This window comes from Marmota marmota, unplaced genomic scaffold (assembly GCF_001458135.2).
Source record: "Marmota marmota marmota unplaced genomic scaffold, marMar, whole genome shotgun sequence".
Lineage (NCBI taxonomy): Eukaryota > Metazoa > Chordata > Mammalia > Rodentia > Sciuridae > Marmota > Marmota marmota.
In genome coordinates, this window is record NW_026000037.1 from 5,613,593 (window position 1) to 5,632,250 (window position 18,658).

The 18,658-nt window shown below is 39.6% G+C and overlaps 1 protein-coding gene across 5 annotated transcripts in view; it reads left to right on the forward strand.

The window, feature by feature from the left end:
* The window catches only part of Intu (inturned planar cell polarity protein), a 97,909-nt gene that overhangs the window by 23,035 nt on the left and 56,216 nt on the right, over nucleotides 1-18,658 (forward strand). For all 5 annotated transcript variants that reach the window (XM_048812036.1, XM_048812033.1, XM_048812035.1 and 2 more), the window contains exons 2-3: nucleotides 3,098-3,636; nucleotides 13,366-13,451. In XM_048812036.1, coding sequence (XP_048667993.1) covers nucleotides 3,098-3,636; nucleotides 13,366-13,451 — 625 coding nt within the window. The remainder of the gene's footprint in view (nucleotides 1-3,097; nucleotides 3,637-13,365; nucleotides 13,452-18,658) is intronic.

Consider the following 18,658-nt stretch of genomic DNA (forward strand, 5'->3'; position numbering starts at 1 on the left):
AATGAAGTCTGTTGTTCAAGCATTGTGGACTGTTTGGGATGGTTTGGCTCCTTGCTTTTCATATTGTTTGATGTCTACCTATCCATCAGTATAGTTCTCACTTCTTCTAAGCGAAGAACTACTTTGTGAGCTTCTTTCTCTTAAGAGCCCTGGTTTGGGTGAATGTCTAGCTAATGATATTTTAAGTTGTGATCTCAATATCAGCACTACTTTAAGAAATGCTACTGAGCCCTGTAGACTATAATCACTGTAGAGCAAAGCCTTGTTATTTATATTCAACCTTAAAAGAAACAAAAACTTACTGCTGTTGTTCTCCACACTTACTCAAGTTCAGGTGTAAACCTATAATAATCTTTGGAATAAGTCAGTAATTAGTTGGTAAATTTAATAAACTTACCTTAAATGAGGGCTAAAAGGGGGAGGAATAAACCATGTCAAGTGAAGAAAATTCTTGTTAAATTTTGGTTTGGATTTCGTTGAGGTTTGGACATTTAGCAGATGTCCATCAGTTTTTGGTTCTGGATCTCTCACAAGTTGCAGGGCCACAGGAGCCATGTCCCTAGTTTTTATGAGCCTCCAACAGCAGCTTCTGGTTTGTCAACCAAGAGGCCTGCAGCTGAATGCTTGGAGGGCGCACTGTTGTGAGTTGGCTGTTTCTATTGTGTGGCATAGTTCAGGATGCAGGCTCTCATGCGCCCTGTGTTTGCTGTGGGTCATCGTGTATCTGCTCCTCTCTATAGAATCCTTTTCATGGTAGGGAAGATCCTGGTAGCCGTGAGCACAGGAACTCTGGTTGTGGGTTTTCTGCATGTGTTCTGTGGTGCACGGATACTCCTCTGGCTGGCCACTCTGTGAGATACTGCAGTGAAGGGTGTCAGGTGGTTCACCTGGACTCTCGTTTCCATTGCCCCCGGTTGTGAATGGTGGGTGTTGATTCCCTCTATTTACTAAGTCTGATGCAAGGTCCACAAATGCCCAACAATGCCTTCTCAGTTTTCATTTGTGATCATGGGTCAGGCAGTGTGCCACTTAAGGCTGGGGGCAGCCTCTTCTTTCTGTGAAGGCTCTGGTAATTTTCCACCTCAGGCAATTTTGGGAGTGGTGAATGAATTATGAGTCATTGAACTGCCCAGAGACAGAGGTGATGTTTCTCTTGAGACTTTCTTGGTACAAAGATTCTGAGAAAACTGCCCAGTTGTATGGCGATGCCCTGTTCAAAGGAAAACCCCTTGCTAGCCAAAGAATTTTGTTAGTTCACAATCTTGGGTTCAAACACCTACTGCCCACAGGTAGAGAGAGAATCATAGGCTTGAGCCAGTGATCCCTAATTGGGCTGCTCTTACCCTCAGCTTCTGCTCTGTTTATCTTGAAGAAGCTTTCTCCCGATGCGTCCTTCTGATGTTCAAACCTGTGTAGTGGATGCACTGAGCTTGCTCGTGGTCATCTCCCTCCACCAGAGGCAGGCTGGACCTCCGCGCCCTGGCCTTGTCTCCACTTTGGTCTGTCTGTCTTCTTCCTAATCCCCTCATCAGCCGGTTCATGTAGCCCTGGATAAACTGTCATGCAGGACACGACAAGGCAGCTTCCCCCATCGGCCCCACCACCCTGGGTCCTGTCCCTAAGCTTCCCCTGGTGCCTCCCCCAACGTCAGTGGACAGGGCCTGGTGACCTTTCCTCTGCTGGGGGCTAAACTGCTTTGTTTCTCTGTGTCTCAGGGGAGTAGTCAGGAGCTTCTGCCCTGGCCGGGGCTTACAGGCTGAGTGGCGTTAGGCACAGCTCCTGCCACAGGTCCCCACCAGCCTCGTTGTTCCCTCGTTCGTGGGGCGGGGGCTCTTTCATTTTGTAGTCNNGGGGGGGGGGGGAGAGGCTCAGTGAATTTTGACTGGGAGTGGTCTTCCTGCAAGTTCTTTCTGGCCAGATCATTAAAAGGTCCCAAGGTAGGAGACTGCCCTCCGGTTTGATTAGCAGCTGTCTGATTTAAGGGGGTGAATGGTCAGCTGAGGGCTCCACAGGATGACTGTGGACCCACAGCTCAGTTTTCTTTTCACACTTTGGCTTTCAACTCTTTGCTCTGTCTTCAGGAGCCTTTGGTTGGTTACCGTCACACGTTAAATTTTGTCTGTCTTTCCAAAATGTTTTTAAGTGGGTGAGTTTAAGAGATTATCTGTGCCCCCTTCCCTCCCCAGGTTCAGTTTTGGGGTTAGGGGACTCTGAGTTTGTTTTCTTCTCTGGTAATCTATCTTCCATGTCTCAGACTTTGTAATATTGAGTCTATTTTTTTTTTAAATAACGTTAAAAACATTATTTATTTTAAAGTGTCCATAAGTGGCATATTTGTTTTTCAATTTAAGTTTTTTATAGCTGTCCTATATATGTGACAATTGAACATAATGGACTGAAATTGTTGGTTTGTTAAGAAATTATCAGAATATTAAATTCTCAGAAAATTAACAGTGATTCCAGTAATTGGATAATCTATAATTTTCTATAGGTTAATATTAAAAACATTTATTTTGTTGCTCACCTCTCAATTCTGCTTTTCCTTTGCCATCTCCTTGTAAGGAGACAGAACTTGCTGCCTAGCTCACTTTTGCCATCTTCCTGTCCATAAATGAATTTTCAAAAATGTTTGTGTAAATGACCTATGAATGCAGGTATGCTTTCATTTTCCCCTAATAGCCATGCTAACAACTTCTATGCATGTAGAATATTTTCAAGTACAAATTCTAATAGTAAATTATTGTCCAGTGTGGTTGTTGTCTAAAGCAAATAATAACCATGTAGTAATTGAATTAATTTATTTTAAAAAATCCTGTAGGTTTTTCAAAAGGACCATCTCTTTTTTTAAAATATGGGTTTTCTTTCCTATCACTGCACCTTCTTAATTCCTTCTCCTCCAACTCCTATTCTTCAAGACTCTACAAAAATCATTCTACAGGAAATAGTGTTAATGCTCAGTAAATTAGAAATATTCGGAAGAATTTGAAATAAATGAAATTCACCCCTCCCACATCCCACACCTATTCTCATCCTCTAGGAGGGTGACACTGTTTCTTATGTTGGGCTGCATCCAGATTATCTTTTCTCTGTTTCCTAGTGATCTGGAGCCTGAGTGGCTGGACAGTGTGCAGAAAAATGGAGAACTGCTGTACTTGGAGTTGAGTGAGGGTGAAGAGGAGAGCCTCCTTCCTGAGACACCAACTGTGAACCGCGTCAGGTTCAGTGAAAATGAGATTATCATTGAAGAGGATGACTACAAAGAAAGAAAAAAGTGTGAACCCAAACTCAAGCGATTTACCAAAATTTTAAAAAGTAAAAGACTTTTACCCAAGCGCAACAATAAAAAAAATAGCAGTGATAATGGGCCAGTATCCATTCTAAAGCATCAGTCCAATCAGAAGACAGGAGTCATTATCCAACAGCAGTACAAAGATGTGAATGTTTATGTGAATCCCAAAAAGCTCACCGTCACAAAAGCCAAAGAACAGCTCAGACTTCTAGAAGTGCTGGTTGGAATTATCCACCAGACCAAGTGGAGCTGGAGGAGAAGTGGGAAGCAGGGCGATGGAGAGAGGCTTGTGGTCCACGGCCTGTCGCCAGGAGGGTCTGCTATGAAGAGTGGTCAGATAGTAGTTGGTAAGTGTCACTGATGAACGTCGGTGTTGTTTGCAAGATTCATGATTAGTGATAATGCCTTGTGAGAGCTGTGATTAAAGAAACTGTTATAGAGGGTCTCACAGATTAAGGGCTGATGAGTGATCCACTGATTATTTCTCTGTGGTAGAGAAATTGTTGCAGTTGGTGTACCACAAGGCACAGTGTTCTTAAAATAAGCGGTTCAGTGTGTTGAATACATGTGCTCCTTGTTCAGGCCAGGCGATAGCCTAATTTTAAAGTTTTGATTATGTAATTTTATTTAAGCTTGGTTATATTTGCTGACAAGAAAAAGAAAATAAGTTGATTGTATGGTGATAATTTAGGCTTGAATGGCTGCATCCAATAGCATGATGTAAAAATCTATAATTTATGAATAAAAATACCTTTAAATTGTATGTTTGCACTTGAGTACACTAAGTTCTTGGACTTAAACTACACTTAAACTGTTTCATTTGGCATACTTAGCAACAGTAGTATTACACATAAATTTCCTTTTAAGGGTGCTTGTCATAAAATACTCCACTGCTTTTGAGGAAAAGCTTAAGTCCTCAAGTTATTCTGAATATGCATTAAGACGAGCATTCTGTGTTGCTGACAGATTTTAAGGTGTTGCATATAATGTTTGAATTAGTAGCAATCTTTCTTTCTTTCTTTTTGGTACCAGCAGTTGAACCCAGAGGTGCTTAATCACTGAGCACATCCCAGTCCTTTTTATTTTTTATTTAGAGACAGGGTATCATTGAGTTGCTTAGGGCCTCACTAATTTGCTGAGCTGGCTTTGAATTAGTGATCCTCCTGCACTGCTGGAATTATAGGCATGTGCCACTACTCCTGGCTAGTAGCAATCTTATTAATTAAAGATAAGGTCAGTATTATTGGGGCTGGGTTTATAACTCAGTGGTAGAGCGCTTGCCTAGCACATGTGAGGCATTGGGTTTGATCCTCAGCAGAACATTAAATTAAATAAAGGTATTGAAAAATTTTAACATGCATTAAAAAAGATGAAGTCTGTATTATTAATGAAACTTAAAATTATAATAGTTCTAGAACCTGACAGTCTTTTAAGTTGACCCAGCTTAAGAGATTAGACAGAGATTTTTCAGATACTTCAGAAACATTTTTAAGTTAAGTATGTCTGATTTGAAGTCTGAATTTCAGTTTTTTATTCATAGATTCAACAAATTAAACATTTTTTGAGCTTCTACTAAGTGCCAAGAATGCAAAGATTGCTGTCACAACCTGATACTCTTATAAAGGAGCTCATATTCTACTGGAAGGGATGGATCACAAAGAGGCAGAGAGTTTCACACATTGTGATAACTCTTTACACAGAGGGTCCTCCAGAATCGTGTAAGAAGAACCTCAGGGCAAAGTGTGTGTTCCAGAGTGGCAGCAACAGCATCTCCATGTAGTCTTCTCACACCGTGATATCCATATTTCCTAGGGAGAATTACATCCGTGGCCTCAAGTCTGGGTGGGCCTATAACTACAGATTAAGTGATGCTGTGTGACTTACCAGGTTGGGTCATAAAAGGTGATACTGCTTCTGCCTGGTTCTTTTGGGGACACTTGTTCTTGGAACCCGGTCACCATTCTGTGAGAAGGCCAGGCCAAATGGAGAAGCCAGGAGTGGTGATCTGACTGACAGCCTAGCTGAGGTCCCACCCATCAGACCTGAGTGGAGAAGCTTCCAGGACGACTCCGGCCCCAGCCCCACCTGGCTGTAAATGTGTGAGGAGCCTCTTGTGGGAACCTTAGTTGAGCCCAGAGCCAGAACAGATAACAAATTAATGTGCTCGTTTCAAGCCACTGAATGTTCCAGATGGTTTGTAATGCAGCAGTTGATAACCAGAGTGGGAGCTAATGTCCACTTGTATGCTGTTAGTGCTCAAATTTCTTTCTTGTAAAATAATGGGATTTTCTCAGGTTAGTTTTTTTACTTCTACAGAAGGCCAAGATTCCCCCCAATACATTCCTCCTGCCCTCGCCTCCCCGCCTCTCTCCCCTCCCTCCTTTCCTTCTCCTCTGCTCAATCCAGAGTTCCTCCTTTCTTCCCTTGCCCCCTACCCATTATGGATCAGCATCCACTTGTCAGAGAAAACATTTGTTTTTTTGAGATTGGCTTACTTTGCTTAGCCTGATATTTTCCAATTCTGTCCACTTACCCGTAATTGCCATAATTTCATTCTTCTTTAAGGCTGAATAGTTTCTCTATCCATTCATCTATTGAAGGGCATCTAGGCTGTTTCCACAGTTTAGCTACTGTGAATTGAGCTGCTATAAACATTAAGGTGGCTACATCACTGTAGTGTGCTTTGTCCTTTGGGTATAGACTGTGTCAAATGGTGGTTCCATTCTAAGTTTTCCAAGGTATCTCAATACTGCTTTCTAAAGTGTTTGTACCATTTGCAATCCCAAAGGCAATGAATGAATCAGTGTACTTTTCCCCCTACAACCTCCCAGCACTTATTGTTGCTTGATTTTTTTTGATAATTGCCATTTTACTAGAATAAGATGAAATCTTAGTTTTAATTTTCATTTTTCTGACTGCTAGAGTTGAACATTTTTTTTCATAAATTTGCTGATCGATTGTATATCTTCTGTGAAGTGTCTGCTCATTTACTTAGCCCATTTATTGATTAGGTTATTGGTTTTTAAAAATTTATATGTGATAGCAGAATGTATTACAACTCTTACTACACATATAGAGCACAATTTTTCATATTTCTAGTTATATACAAAGTATATTCACACCAATTCGTGTCTTCATACATGTGCTTTGGATGATAGTGTCCATCACATTCCACCATCTTTTCTAACCCTATGCCCCCTCCCTTCCCCTCCCACCCCTCTGCCCTATCTAGAGTTCTTCTATTCCTCCCATGCTCCCTCTTCCTACCCCACTATGAATTAGCCTCCTTATATCAAAGAAAACATTAGGCCTTTGGTTTTTTAGGGATCGGCTAACTTCGCTTAGCATTATCTTCTCTAATTCCATCCATTTACCTGCAAATGCCATGATTTTATTCCCTCTTATTGCTGAGTAATATTTAATTGTATATATATACACCACATTTTCTTTATCCATTCATCTACTGAAGGGCATCTAGGTTCACTCCACAGTTTAGCTATTATGAATTGTGCTGCTATAAACATTGATGTGGCTGTGTCCATGTAGTACGCTATTTTTAAGTCCTTTGGTATAGACCGAGGAGAAGGATAGCTGGGTCAAATTGGTGATTCCATTCCCAATTTTCCAAGAAATCTCCATACTGCTTTCCATATTGGCTGCATCAATTTTTGCAGCCCTACCAACACTGTATGAGTGTGCCTTTTCTCCCACATCCTCGCTAACACCTATTGTTGTTTGTCTTCATAATAGCTGCCATTCTGACTGGAGTGAGATGAAATCTTAGAATGGTTTTGATTTGCATTTCTCTCATTGCTAGTGATGATGAACATTTTTTCAAAATTTGTTGATTGATTGTATATCCTCTTCTGAGAAGTGTCTGTTCAGGTCCTTGGCCCATTTGTTGATTGGATAATTTTGCGTGTGTGTGTGTGTTTAGCTTTTTGAGTTCTCTATATACCCTAGAGATTAGGCTCTATCTGATTTGTGAGGGGTAATGATTTGCTCCCAGGATGTAGGCTCTCTATTCACCTCACAGATAGTTTCTTTTGCTGAAAAGAAACTTTTTAGGTTGAGTCTATCCCATTTACACAAGACTCTTGTGCCACAGGAGTCTTATTAAGGAAGTTGGGGTCTAACCCTGCATGATGGAAATTAAGACCTACTTTTTCTTCTATTAGACACAGAGTCTCTGGGATTATTTCTAAGTCCTTGGTCCATTTTGAGTTGAGTTTTGTGCATGGTGAGAGATAGGTGTTTAATTTCATTTTGCTGCATATGGATTTCCAGTTTTCCCAGCACCATTTGTTGAAGAGGCTATCTTTTCTCCAGTGTATGTTTCTGGTGCCTGTGTCTAGTATGAGTTGACTGTAATTATGTGGTTTAGTCTCTTTTTAAGACCTGATTAGCATAAATTTGTACCAGTAATATTGGTGCTTTTCCCAAATATGATATCATAAATTTGGACCAATAGTGTTGACTCAAGAGTCCCATTTCTATTTTGGGGCCCCTTAACTAATTATCTTGAGTTACCTCAGCTATTGCTGCCCCCACCTTTAGATGTGGTAGCATACATTGAGGGACACCAGCAGGGTCTAGAAACCCAACATCAAGGTGAGGTACAGACAATCTGCATGGGTACTACAAGAATATAGAGTAGAAACTGTAATATCTCAGATCCACACTGCAAGAGAGGAAAACACACAGACAACATGAAAAAACAAGGGAGGAAAGTGCCCCAAACAAACCAGCTTACTGTAATAACAGAACAAAGTATATTCACACCAATTTGTGTCTTCATACATGTGCTTTGGATGATAGTGTCCATCACATTCCACCATCATTTCTAACCCTATGCTCCCTCCCTTCCCCTCCCACCCCTCTGCCCTATCTAGAGTTCGTCTATTCCTCCCATGCTCCCTCTTCCTACCCTACTATGAATTAGCCTCCTTTTATCAAAGAAAACATTCAGCATTTGGTTTTTTAGGGATTGGCTAACTTCACTTAGCATTATCTTCTCTAATTCCATCCATTTACCTGCAAATGCCATGATTTTATTCTCTCTTATTGCTGAGTAATACTCCATTGTATATATATACACCACATTTTCTTTATCCATTCATCTATTGAAGGGCATCTAGATTGGTTCCACAGTTTAGCTATTGTGAATTGTGCTGCTATAAACATTGATTGATGTGACTGTAATAACAGAACCCATGGGCAGCAAAGTTGATGAAATATCAGAGAAGGAGTTCAGAAGGTTCATAATTAAAATGATCTGTGAATTAAAGGATGACCTAAATGTTGACCCTGATTTTTAAAAGGAGATAAAACATAAAAATGTTTATTGAGGCATTTAAAAATAATTTTTTAAAAACTTAAAAGCATAAAAATTTCTACTAAGATTTTAATGTGATATGACTTAAAACAGTAATTCTATAAACTGTATACTAACATAAATTCTTATCACTTGAGAGATTTAAAAGAATGAATATCCATATACCTAATTTAGGTGAACAAGTATACTTTTAAAAATGATCATAGCTGTAATGCTAGGACTATTGTAATTTCTCTAGCCTTTCTGTGATATTATTTTTTAACTTAACGAGAATAAAAATTTTGCACTAAGCTAGGTATGATGGTGGAGTGGTGCTACTTGGGAGGCTGAGGCAGCAGGCTACAAGTTCTGTTCAAGGCCAGCCTGGGCAACTTAGTGAAACCCTGTCTCAAAATTTTAAAGAAGGGCTGGAGTGTATCTCAGTGGTAGAAGACTTGCTTTGTATGTGTGAGGCCCTGGAGTCAATCCCCATTGCCACCAAAAAACCCCACAAACACACACACAACAAAGTCTTGCATTAGTTTCTTATCCACTCTCATTAGGAAATATGTTGTTCAGGAAATACGATATTTTTAATCAGATGTTCTGAATGATAGTTACAATATGTGAATTACCATTATTCATGGACTTCTATAAGGGTAGGTTGGGAGGCCTGTAATTCTCTCTTGTTTAGAGCCCATATTTTGTGGATGAGGAGTTGAAGTTAAAATGTTAAAAGTCATAGCAATAAAATACAGTGTTAGTAAATACACTGGTAGAAAATGTTGACTTCTGAATGTATAAAAGTGCAGTATAGTAACTGTTCAAAACTAGATTCTTCTTTCCTTGAGGTCAAATTTGGCTTAAATAATTAAATTTACCTTGCTGTTTCACACACATTTCCCAACTTCTTTTTTTTTAAAATTCTTTTAGTCATTTATGGGCCTTTATTTTGTTTACTTATTTATATGTGGGGCTGAGAATTGCACATAGTGCCTCACATATGCTAGGCAAGTGCTCTACTACTGAGCCACTACCACAGATCCATATTTCCCAATCTTTTGGTATATAAATGCCTCCTTCTAACAAAACTAATGTACTTTTCCCTACTATGCTGCAAATGTTCTGTGAATATCATATCTTTCTTCTTGACCATTCATGATCCCTGACTCTTACTTGCTACTCAGCAAAAATTGCTTTGTTTTGTTAGATGGGTACATTCGTTTTCTGTTGCTATTATGGCAAATTACCACAAATCAGTGTTTTAAAACAATACAGATGTATTATCTTGCAGTTCTGTAAATACAGATCTAAAAATGGGTCTTCCCACACTAAAATCTAAGTGTCCACAAGGCTGATTTTCTTTTGGAGGCTCCAGATGCGAATCCCTTTTCTTGGTCAGCTCTCTGAGGTACTTGCACTCCTTGTCTTGTGATCCCTTCCCCCATCTTCAAAGCCAGCAGCATATCATCTTCCAGTCTCTCTGCTCTGACACTTCTGCCTCTGCTAAAAGACCCTGTTATTACATTAGGACTTCTCAGATAATCCAGGATAATCTCCAAATCTCTTGATTTAATTACGTCTGCAAAGTCCCTTTTGCTGTGTGAGTTAACATATTCCCAGATTTCAGGCATCAGAACATGAACATCTTGCAGCCGGGTTCATTACACCCACCACAGTGGAGGATTTTTTTTTTTTTTTAGTAAAATATGAGCTTTAATTTTTTCTTCATTATAATAGCAATAACATATGTTCATTGTAGACAGTTTAGAATGTAAAGTTAACATAAAAGAAAAAAGCTCATCTCCAAAGGCAACATTTTGATGTATTACGCTTTCTTTGCCCTACATTTGTGTATAACATTTTTTTTCCCCAAAATAGTGTCTTTCTTTATTAACTTATTCATGTGATACAATGTGGTATTTCAACACATGCAAGCAATATAAAATGATCAAATCAGAGCAATTAGCATGTCCATTACATCAAACATACCTTCTGTCTTTGTATTGGAAGCATGTAAAAATCTTCTATTTTGGAATATATAATAAATTGTAATTTCTTAAGCTGCTTAAAGCTGTATATTCAGTTTATATATAGTTTTAATACAGCAGTAAACAAATCTTTGCATATATTTTTTCATAGCTATTTGTGCCTCTTCCATATTACATTAGTTGTTAAGAACATGCTGAGAAATCAATACGTTTGTCCAAATAGTTAACTTTATTTATAATGAGGAATTAATTTAAGACTATGATTAACTGATTTCACATTTTCTATTTTATTTGATTCTTGAACGTATCCTTTCATAAACTTTCTTCTGATTTCTACCCACTAATAATCCCCAGATCATTTCCGTTTAGCCTTTGAAATGGAACAGAACACGTGAGCACTGTGTGTTGTTGAGGAAGCTTCCCTGGACGCGTGCTGCCTGCTGCAGTGATGGACGGTGTCCAGGAAGCCCACCTTGTGAGTCACTTCACACAAGTGCTCTGGAGAACTAAAAGAAAACACATATCTGGGAGAATGAGAAGTCAACATAATTCTTCCTTTATAGAATGGGAAATCATTCTATTAAACATTTAAAATATTAGTTACACTTCACTTGCTTTTTAAATTTATTTCCCTGTAACTTTCTGATGATCCTTGTCTCCTATTTTTAGAGAGGTTTGCTCTACATGAAATTACTCCTTAGAACACTCAACTATCAAAATATATTCATTAGAGTTGGGAGGAAAAAGTCATATGGTCTGGGCTTGGTGGCACATGCCGGTAGTCCCAGCTGCTTGGAAGGCTAAGGCAGGAGGATCACGAGATCAAAGCCAGCCTCAGCAAGAGTGAGGTGCTAAGCAACTCAGCAAGACCCTGTCTCTAAATAAAATAAAAAATAGGGCTGGGAATGTGGCTCTGTGGTCAAGTGCTCCTGAATTTAATCTCTGGTACCCCCCCCACCCCAAATAAGTTGCATGGGATTTCACTCAGTGGTCTTTTAGTTTGAAGTACCAAATTTAAAAGGGCCTCACTGGCTTAAGTGTCCTGAGGATGGCATAGTCTATAGATGCCAAAACTCCACTTTGGTCTAAAAGTGAATATATCAACATTCAATGTTTATCATGCCTTATTTATTTATTTATTTATTTATTTATTTATGTTTGTGGTGCTGGGGATTGAACCCAGGGCCTTGTGCATGATTTAGCTCAGTGCTTTACCAACTGAGCTAAATCCCCAGCCCCTATGTCTTTTCTTTAAAAAAAAAAAATACAGCTGTAAATAATTGATATAATCTCTTACTTCAACGCAGCTAGAGGGGTGTGTTGCTTTTAGTTTGAAGTTTATTTTGGTCTGCAGGGATTTTTTTAAGAACCATTCCCAGGTTGCCCAAAGTGCTGCAGTGGTTGACCATCACAATACATCACATCATACTCGGTACCCAAGGTTGGCACTCTGAACTGAGTTATTCACTTGAGCATCTAATGCAGGTCTTCATAAACCTTCACAGACAGCTGAGCTCGTCCCACTCACTTTACCCTCAACCCTCCTGTATGATAGAGCATCAAGGAGAGGCAGGAAGCAAGAGAGGAACAGTGGTACATAAAATGTCAGCATTGTCTTCTACTTCTCAGCCCTAACAAGGGCCAGGTGATGCCTAGTAGCAGTTTGCATTAAGTGGAGGAACTTTGAACTTGGGGAACACCAGCCTCTTGTAAGGAATAATTTTATGAATAATGGGATAGTGACAAGAAATTCTTTTTATATACTGTACAGTGAACGAACTCAGCCTCTGCTCAAGAGGGAAGCACTATCTCTGTCATCCAGGCTGCTTGTTCTATAAACATCTTTGAAAAGATAGTCCAGAACAGAGACTCAGTGCCTTTGCTTGCAGAATGTCCAGAAATGTGAGACCCATAGAGAACTGTCCACCTACACTATTTTACCTGTGTACATGTTTATTACCCATCTTCCCCAAAGAATAGCTTCAGGAGTGTGGACATTTTGGTTTTTTTCTGATTTCTTTCCACACTGATTATACCTTGTCCATAGTAGGTTCTCAATAAATGCTTTCTAAATGAATGGATGCATGTGAGTTATTTGATCTATTTGCTAATGATATATTTTGGAATAATGGGAAAAATAATAGGTGTATTTATATTTCTACCAACACAGCTTATTAGTGTTTTGACATTACCTTTAAATATGTTCTGAAAGTAAATTTTCATTCTAACCTTAATCTTTATTATCAAATTTGAAGACATATATATTTAAAGGAAAGCAGATTTTTACTGATACATATATTTTGATATAGTCAGAACCTTTTGAAGCAAAGAAATGTTTGTTGACACATCAGTAACAGCAACAAAGGCCAGAGCACATTGAGTTACAACCTACCACATGGATTTAATTAAAATTTCAGTAATTTTTTTTAAAACTCTGGGACTAAGTGGTTAGATTCAATTTTGTTAAGTGTAGTACTTGTTTATGCTAGAAATCTTATATGTCCTAAGAATGGGAATGTTTATCCCTATAAATATTCATAGCTTGTATGTAGTTATGACACAATATTGGGTGGCCTTGTAAGTAAGAGTAGATTTGGGCACTAACTCTGTCCCAGACACTGTACAATCTTGGACAATCCCTGAGTGTGTGTACAGTGTTTTCTATTTTACTTTGATGAAGTCAGGATAGCCACTTTTTAATGTTTCAGATCTGCATCTCTTTGGTTTTTGTTTGCTCACACAACTATCTTTTATTGTTATTCCCTTTATAGGTGATGTCCTTGTTGCTGTGAATGATGTTGATGTGACCTCTGAGAACATAGAGAGAGTTCTGTCTTGCATTCCTGGACCTATGCAGGTTTGGACATTCATTTTCTTATAGTGAGTTGTAGAAATGTATCTTGTACCATTTTCTTTTTTAGGATTCTGAAAATTGTCATATATAATGGATTAGTTACATTTATACTTGGATATTTAACACATTGTAGTTCTTGGTAACATGTTTAGCTTAGGGGTATTGTTCTGAAAAGGGAGAAAAATAGCTATAAATAAAACTCATTCTAAATAAAGCAAAACAGCAACAATAATAAAAACATAATTACCAACTTGCCATTATAACTAACATATGTGCTGATGACATTCTAGTTCCTAGAAGAGCCATTTTCAATAGTCATGGAATTTTTTTATTCTCTGACTTATTAAATTCACTATTGCTATAAAAAGATTTTTAATACTGTTTTATTCTAAGAACAAATTATACTATTTTTTTGAATTTCTATTTTTTGGTAAAATTTGTTAAACTACTTAATGAATTATTTTTTACTCCTTGTAGATAAAAATAAATTTATTTTATGCTAACTCACTTCAGTATTCTAAACTTACATTTTTTATCACAGATGGCATTTTAGGATATTAGATGTATTTTGGAAGTGCTGTACCTCCTTTTCAGGAACTCTTTGTTCTCATTAGGATCAGACATTCACTTTCCGTCTTTCTTGGGAGGTGGAGAAGACAATGTATTCAGCTAGGTTAGAGGATCCACCAGGCGGTGAGAGGGTTAAGTGGTTTGGGGATTGGTTAGGTAGAAGAACAAAATCCTTGAGGGATCAGAACCTTACATGTATGTGTTTTGAGATTCTGAAATAAGCCTGTGAGGAAATTCCTTATAAGATTTCCCTCATGCCTGCTTCCTTCTCTTAAACGCCCATGTGCTTTCAGGTACTTGTGCAGACTTACCCAGATGCTCTATAAATTCAGCTCTTTAGAAATGTGAGGCGAAAGTATTGAAATGACCATGGTAGCCATGACAGTAGCGAGTGGAGTGGTTAGAAGACATTGGTGGAGATCGGGTGCATTGGAGATATTGACTCTCAGGTCGACACCAGCGACTAGGATAAGGGGTTAGGTCTAAGGAGGTCCTTGGGCGGTTGGAGGTACTAGGGTACTAGGGGGAGAGACAGCAGCTAACTACCCATCAGTAATGAAGAACTGTCACATTGTAACGACTGAGCGAGTTCCCCCAAATAAAGTGTCCCTGTGTCAGCTCTGACTGAGGCCCCTCTTCCTTGCCTGTGTCAGTTGCAGGTAGGTTGCCAATATTGCCAGAGCTTAACCACATCATGTTTATGCAGAATTACTTTATATTTAATTAACAATTACAAATTCATTTATGTACACTTGGCAAAAAAAAAAAGGAAAGAAGTAATGATTTGAATATTTTTGATTAATTGTACCCACAATTAATACATCCTCATTGACTATGCAGTAGGTATCTATTTGTTCAGTTTGCCTCTTATACCATGAGCATCTTGCTGCATTATGTATTGTTCTGAGTTTAAAGACATATGTTTTACACCACATGGCTCTCAAGTGCCATGTCTGATGCCAACATGAAGAAATAGCAATTGTTTTGAAGATGAAGGAAAACTGACTTAGTTAGGCTTATTGTAGACTATGCTGTATTACATCATAGCATCGCCTTTTGATGATACACAACTTCAGGATATAATTCCATGATAGCTATGTATTATTGAAATATTTTTATTATTTTAGAAAAATATAACTTTTTATTATGAAAGTGGAATTTTCATAATAGAAATTTTGGAAAATTCAAAATAGTAAGGGAAAAATCACTTAGAAACCCACTATGTCAAGATACCTATTTTTTATATTTTGAAGTATTTCATTCTAGTATTTCCTCCTACATGTAAACACTTATTTGTTTTACTGGAAAAATTGGTATTATAACTGTGTCTTTATCAAAACCAAACATCTCTATATAGGGCAATGTATCTTTTTTTGGAAGGGGGTACCAGGGATTGAACCTAGGAGCGTTTAACCACTGAGCCACATCCCTAGCCCTATTTTGTATTTTATGTAGAGACAAGGTCTCACTGAGTTGCTTAGTGCATCACTTTTGCTAAGGCTGGCTTTGAACTCATAATCCTCCTGCCTCAGCCTCCTGAGCTGCTGGGATTACAGCCGTGCACCACCACACCTGGCTGAGGGCAATGTATCTTTAATAACTATGTAAAAGATAGTTTAAATCCCTTTAACTAGAAACCATATTTAATTAGCAGACCACAGTTTTCCTTCTTTGTTAATGTTAAAGGGAGGGTAAATTGTAAGCTCTTCACTACCGGCCATTTCCCCAAGGCCATGTAAACTAGGAATTCCTGGAGACAGGAGTGGGATAGGGAAGGAATGAGTGTTCCTGGGTGTGAGCCATATGTCAGGTGCTTTGCTTATATCATTTCCTCTCGGCTTTCCCTCACTGTGACTGAATAACTGAGAAAATCAGCTTAACAGGAGAAAACATTTGTTTGGTTCATACTTTCAGTCTGTAGTAGGTCACTTGACTCTTTGTTTTGGGGCCTATTGTGAAGTAGAATACCGTGGCAGGGAATGGATTGTGAAGCAAAGTTTCTCATCTCATGATAATTTAAGAAAACAGAGAGGAAGGAACCAGAGTCCCAGTCTCCCTTTCAAGCATACCCATCAGTGACCTCACGTCCTCCACCCAGGCCCTACCTCCTAAAAGTTCTGCCACCTTCAGATAGTGCTATAGACGTGCATATGGGCTTTTTTTTTTTTTGGAACCAGGTATTTAACTCAGGGGCACTTGACCACTGAGCCACATCCCCAGTCCTATTTTGTGTTTTATTTATAAACAGGGTTGCTTAACACCTCACCATTGCTGAAGCTGGCTTTGAACCTGTGATCTTCCTGCCTCAGCCTCCCAAGCTGCTGGGATTATAGGCGTGCGCCACCACACCCAGCACACATGGGCTTTTGGCAGACATTTAAGATACAAACCATAGCATTCCATACTTGGACCCAAAGGCTCATGTCCATCTCAATGCAAAATCCACTTAGTCCATCTTCAGGAGTCCCCAAAGTTTTAGCTATTCTGGCATTACTCAAAAGTCCAAGTCTGAAGTCTCCTCTGAGCCTCAAGGCAAACTCAGCTGTGAGTCTCTTCAAAGATTTTACAATTGCAGTGGCACAGGATAGCCATTCCTATTCCTAAAAGAAAGAGTGAGAAAATAATGAGGAGGAATTGGACCAGAGCAAACATTAAATCCTGTAGCTCCATGACTGGCGTCTGAGTCATATGTGGTACCTCGAAGACTCCAGAGGCTTGGGCAGCACCACTCCTGCAGCCTTGCTGACTGCAGCCGGCACAGCCATTCTCTGGGGCTGATTCTGCTTGCTGCATGCAGCTTCCCTTGGAAGGCATACCACATTCCTGGGATCTCTAACTTCCTGGTCTATTACAACTTAAGCTTCAGTCTCACTGCCTTACTGGGCATAGTCCTTTCAGGGGCTACTTGCAGAGATTCCAACACTTCCACATACCTCTTGACCTCCCAGGATATCCTTTGAAATCTTGGTGGAAACCTCCATGACTCCATAACTCCTACACTCTGCATGCCTGCAAATTCAGCATCGCATGGAAAACAGCAAGGTCTGCCACCTGCGTGACCTCTCCATGGGCCCCTTGAACCATGGCTGCAGCAGTCCCTGAGTGTTATGCTGGCTGAACAGCCTGGAAACCATTCCCTATGGGGCCCTGTGTGAGCGGGGTGCCCCGTGGCTTTCTTCTCAAAGGCAAGTGTTTGAGATGAGTGTGCACTTTTGTGCCCTTTAGCCCTCCGTAGTGCCAGTTCCTGAGATGCTCTCCAGGCATCTTTTCAGTCGTCCATGAGCAAAGCACTTGGCTTCTTTTTAATGACCTTGATCCTCACACCCTCCTTGGCTGCAGCTTTAAACATGCTCCTTTCTGGCCATACTGCAAGGTTTTCAGATCTTTCTGTTCTGTTTTTTGCTCTCAGTTCTCCCTGTAAGCTGGATAAAGTTAACCAGTGATGCCCATGCCATAGTCTGAATTCCGTTCTGCCTTGAAATTTTCTCCACCAGATTAATTAATCCATCACCTTTAAACTCAGCCTCCCACAAAGTCTCAGTGTAGGGATAAAACCTAGACAGGCTTTTTTTTCCCTAGGAATGTAACACAATTGGCCTCTAGTTCAAGTCCCAATAGACTCTCATTTCCATCTGAAACCTGATGAGCCTGGCTTTTACTTTTCACATTTCTATTAGAATTTTGATCTTCTCAGCCCACACTAAAATTGCTCTCTAAGCTCTGCTTACAGTGCTTTAAGTTTTCTCTAGCTTGCTTCTCACACTTTTCCAAATTTCTCCTGTAAACCAATTCCAAAGACATCTGAGCGACATCATCAAGTGTAGTCACAGCAATGACCCCACTTCCTGGTACCTGTTTTCTGATACTTAAGATATAAACCGTGACAAACCTACAAGATTCTAGTTATCCATATTACTGTTTTAAGTGTGAGGAAAAAGCATATTAGAGTTCTAATGATTTACCCAAGGTTATGAATAAATAACCGAAACTCGAACTGACCCCAGAGCATGATCCTCCCATTTCACACTGACCTGTGTAGGTCTTGATGTCTGGATCCCTTTGTTCTTGCTGGGTGTTTTAGTCAGCGTTTTCACTGCTGTAACCAAAAGACCTGACAAGAACAATTTTAGAAGAGGAAAGTTTATTTGGTGCTCACATTTTCAGAGATCTCAGTCCACAGATGGCCAACTCCAGTGCTCTAGGCTGGAGATGAGGTGGCACATCACGGTGAATGAATGAGTTGGAGGAAAGCAGCTCAGGACATGGCACCAGAGGCAGAGAGAGACCTCTGCTCACCAGGACCAAGATATACACCCGACAGGCATGCCCCTCCACTGACCCCTCTTCCAGCCACACCCTACCTACCTACAGTTACCACCATTCACTCCCTGTCAGGGGGTTAATGCTCTGATTAGGTTCAGGTTCTCATAACCCAGTCATTTCCTCTAAACTTTCTTGCATTGCCTCACACATGAGCTTTTTGGGGATACCTCATATTGAAACCATAACATGGGTCAGGACAGGTTAAGACGGATGTGTCCCAAAAAAGCCATTTTACCCGGTTTGTATCTGTGGCATTTGTGAGACAGTTATTCAAGCACTAAGAAAGGAAGAATGCTTGTTTATAGGGAATGCCATAG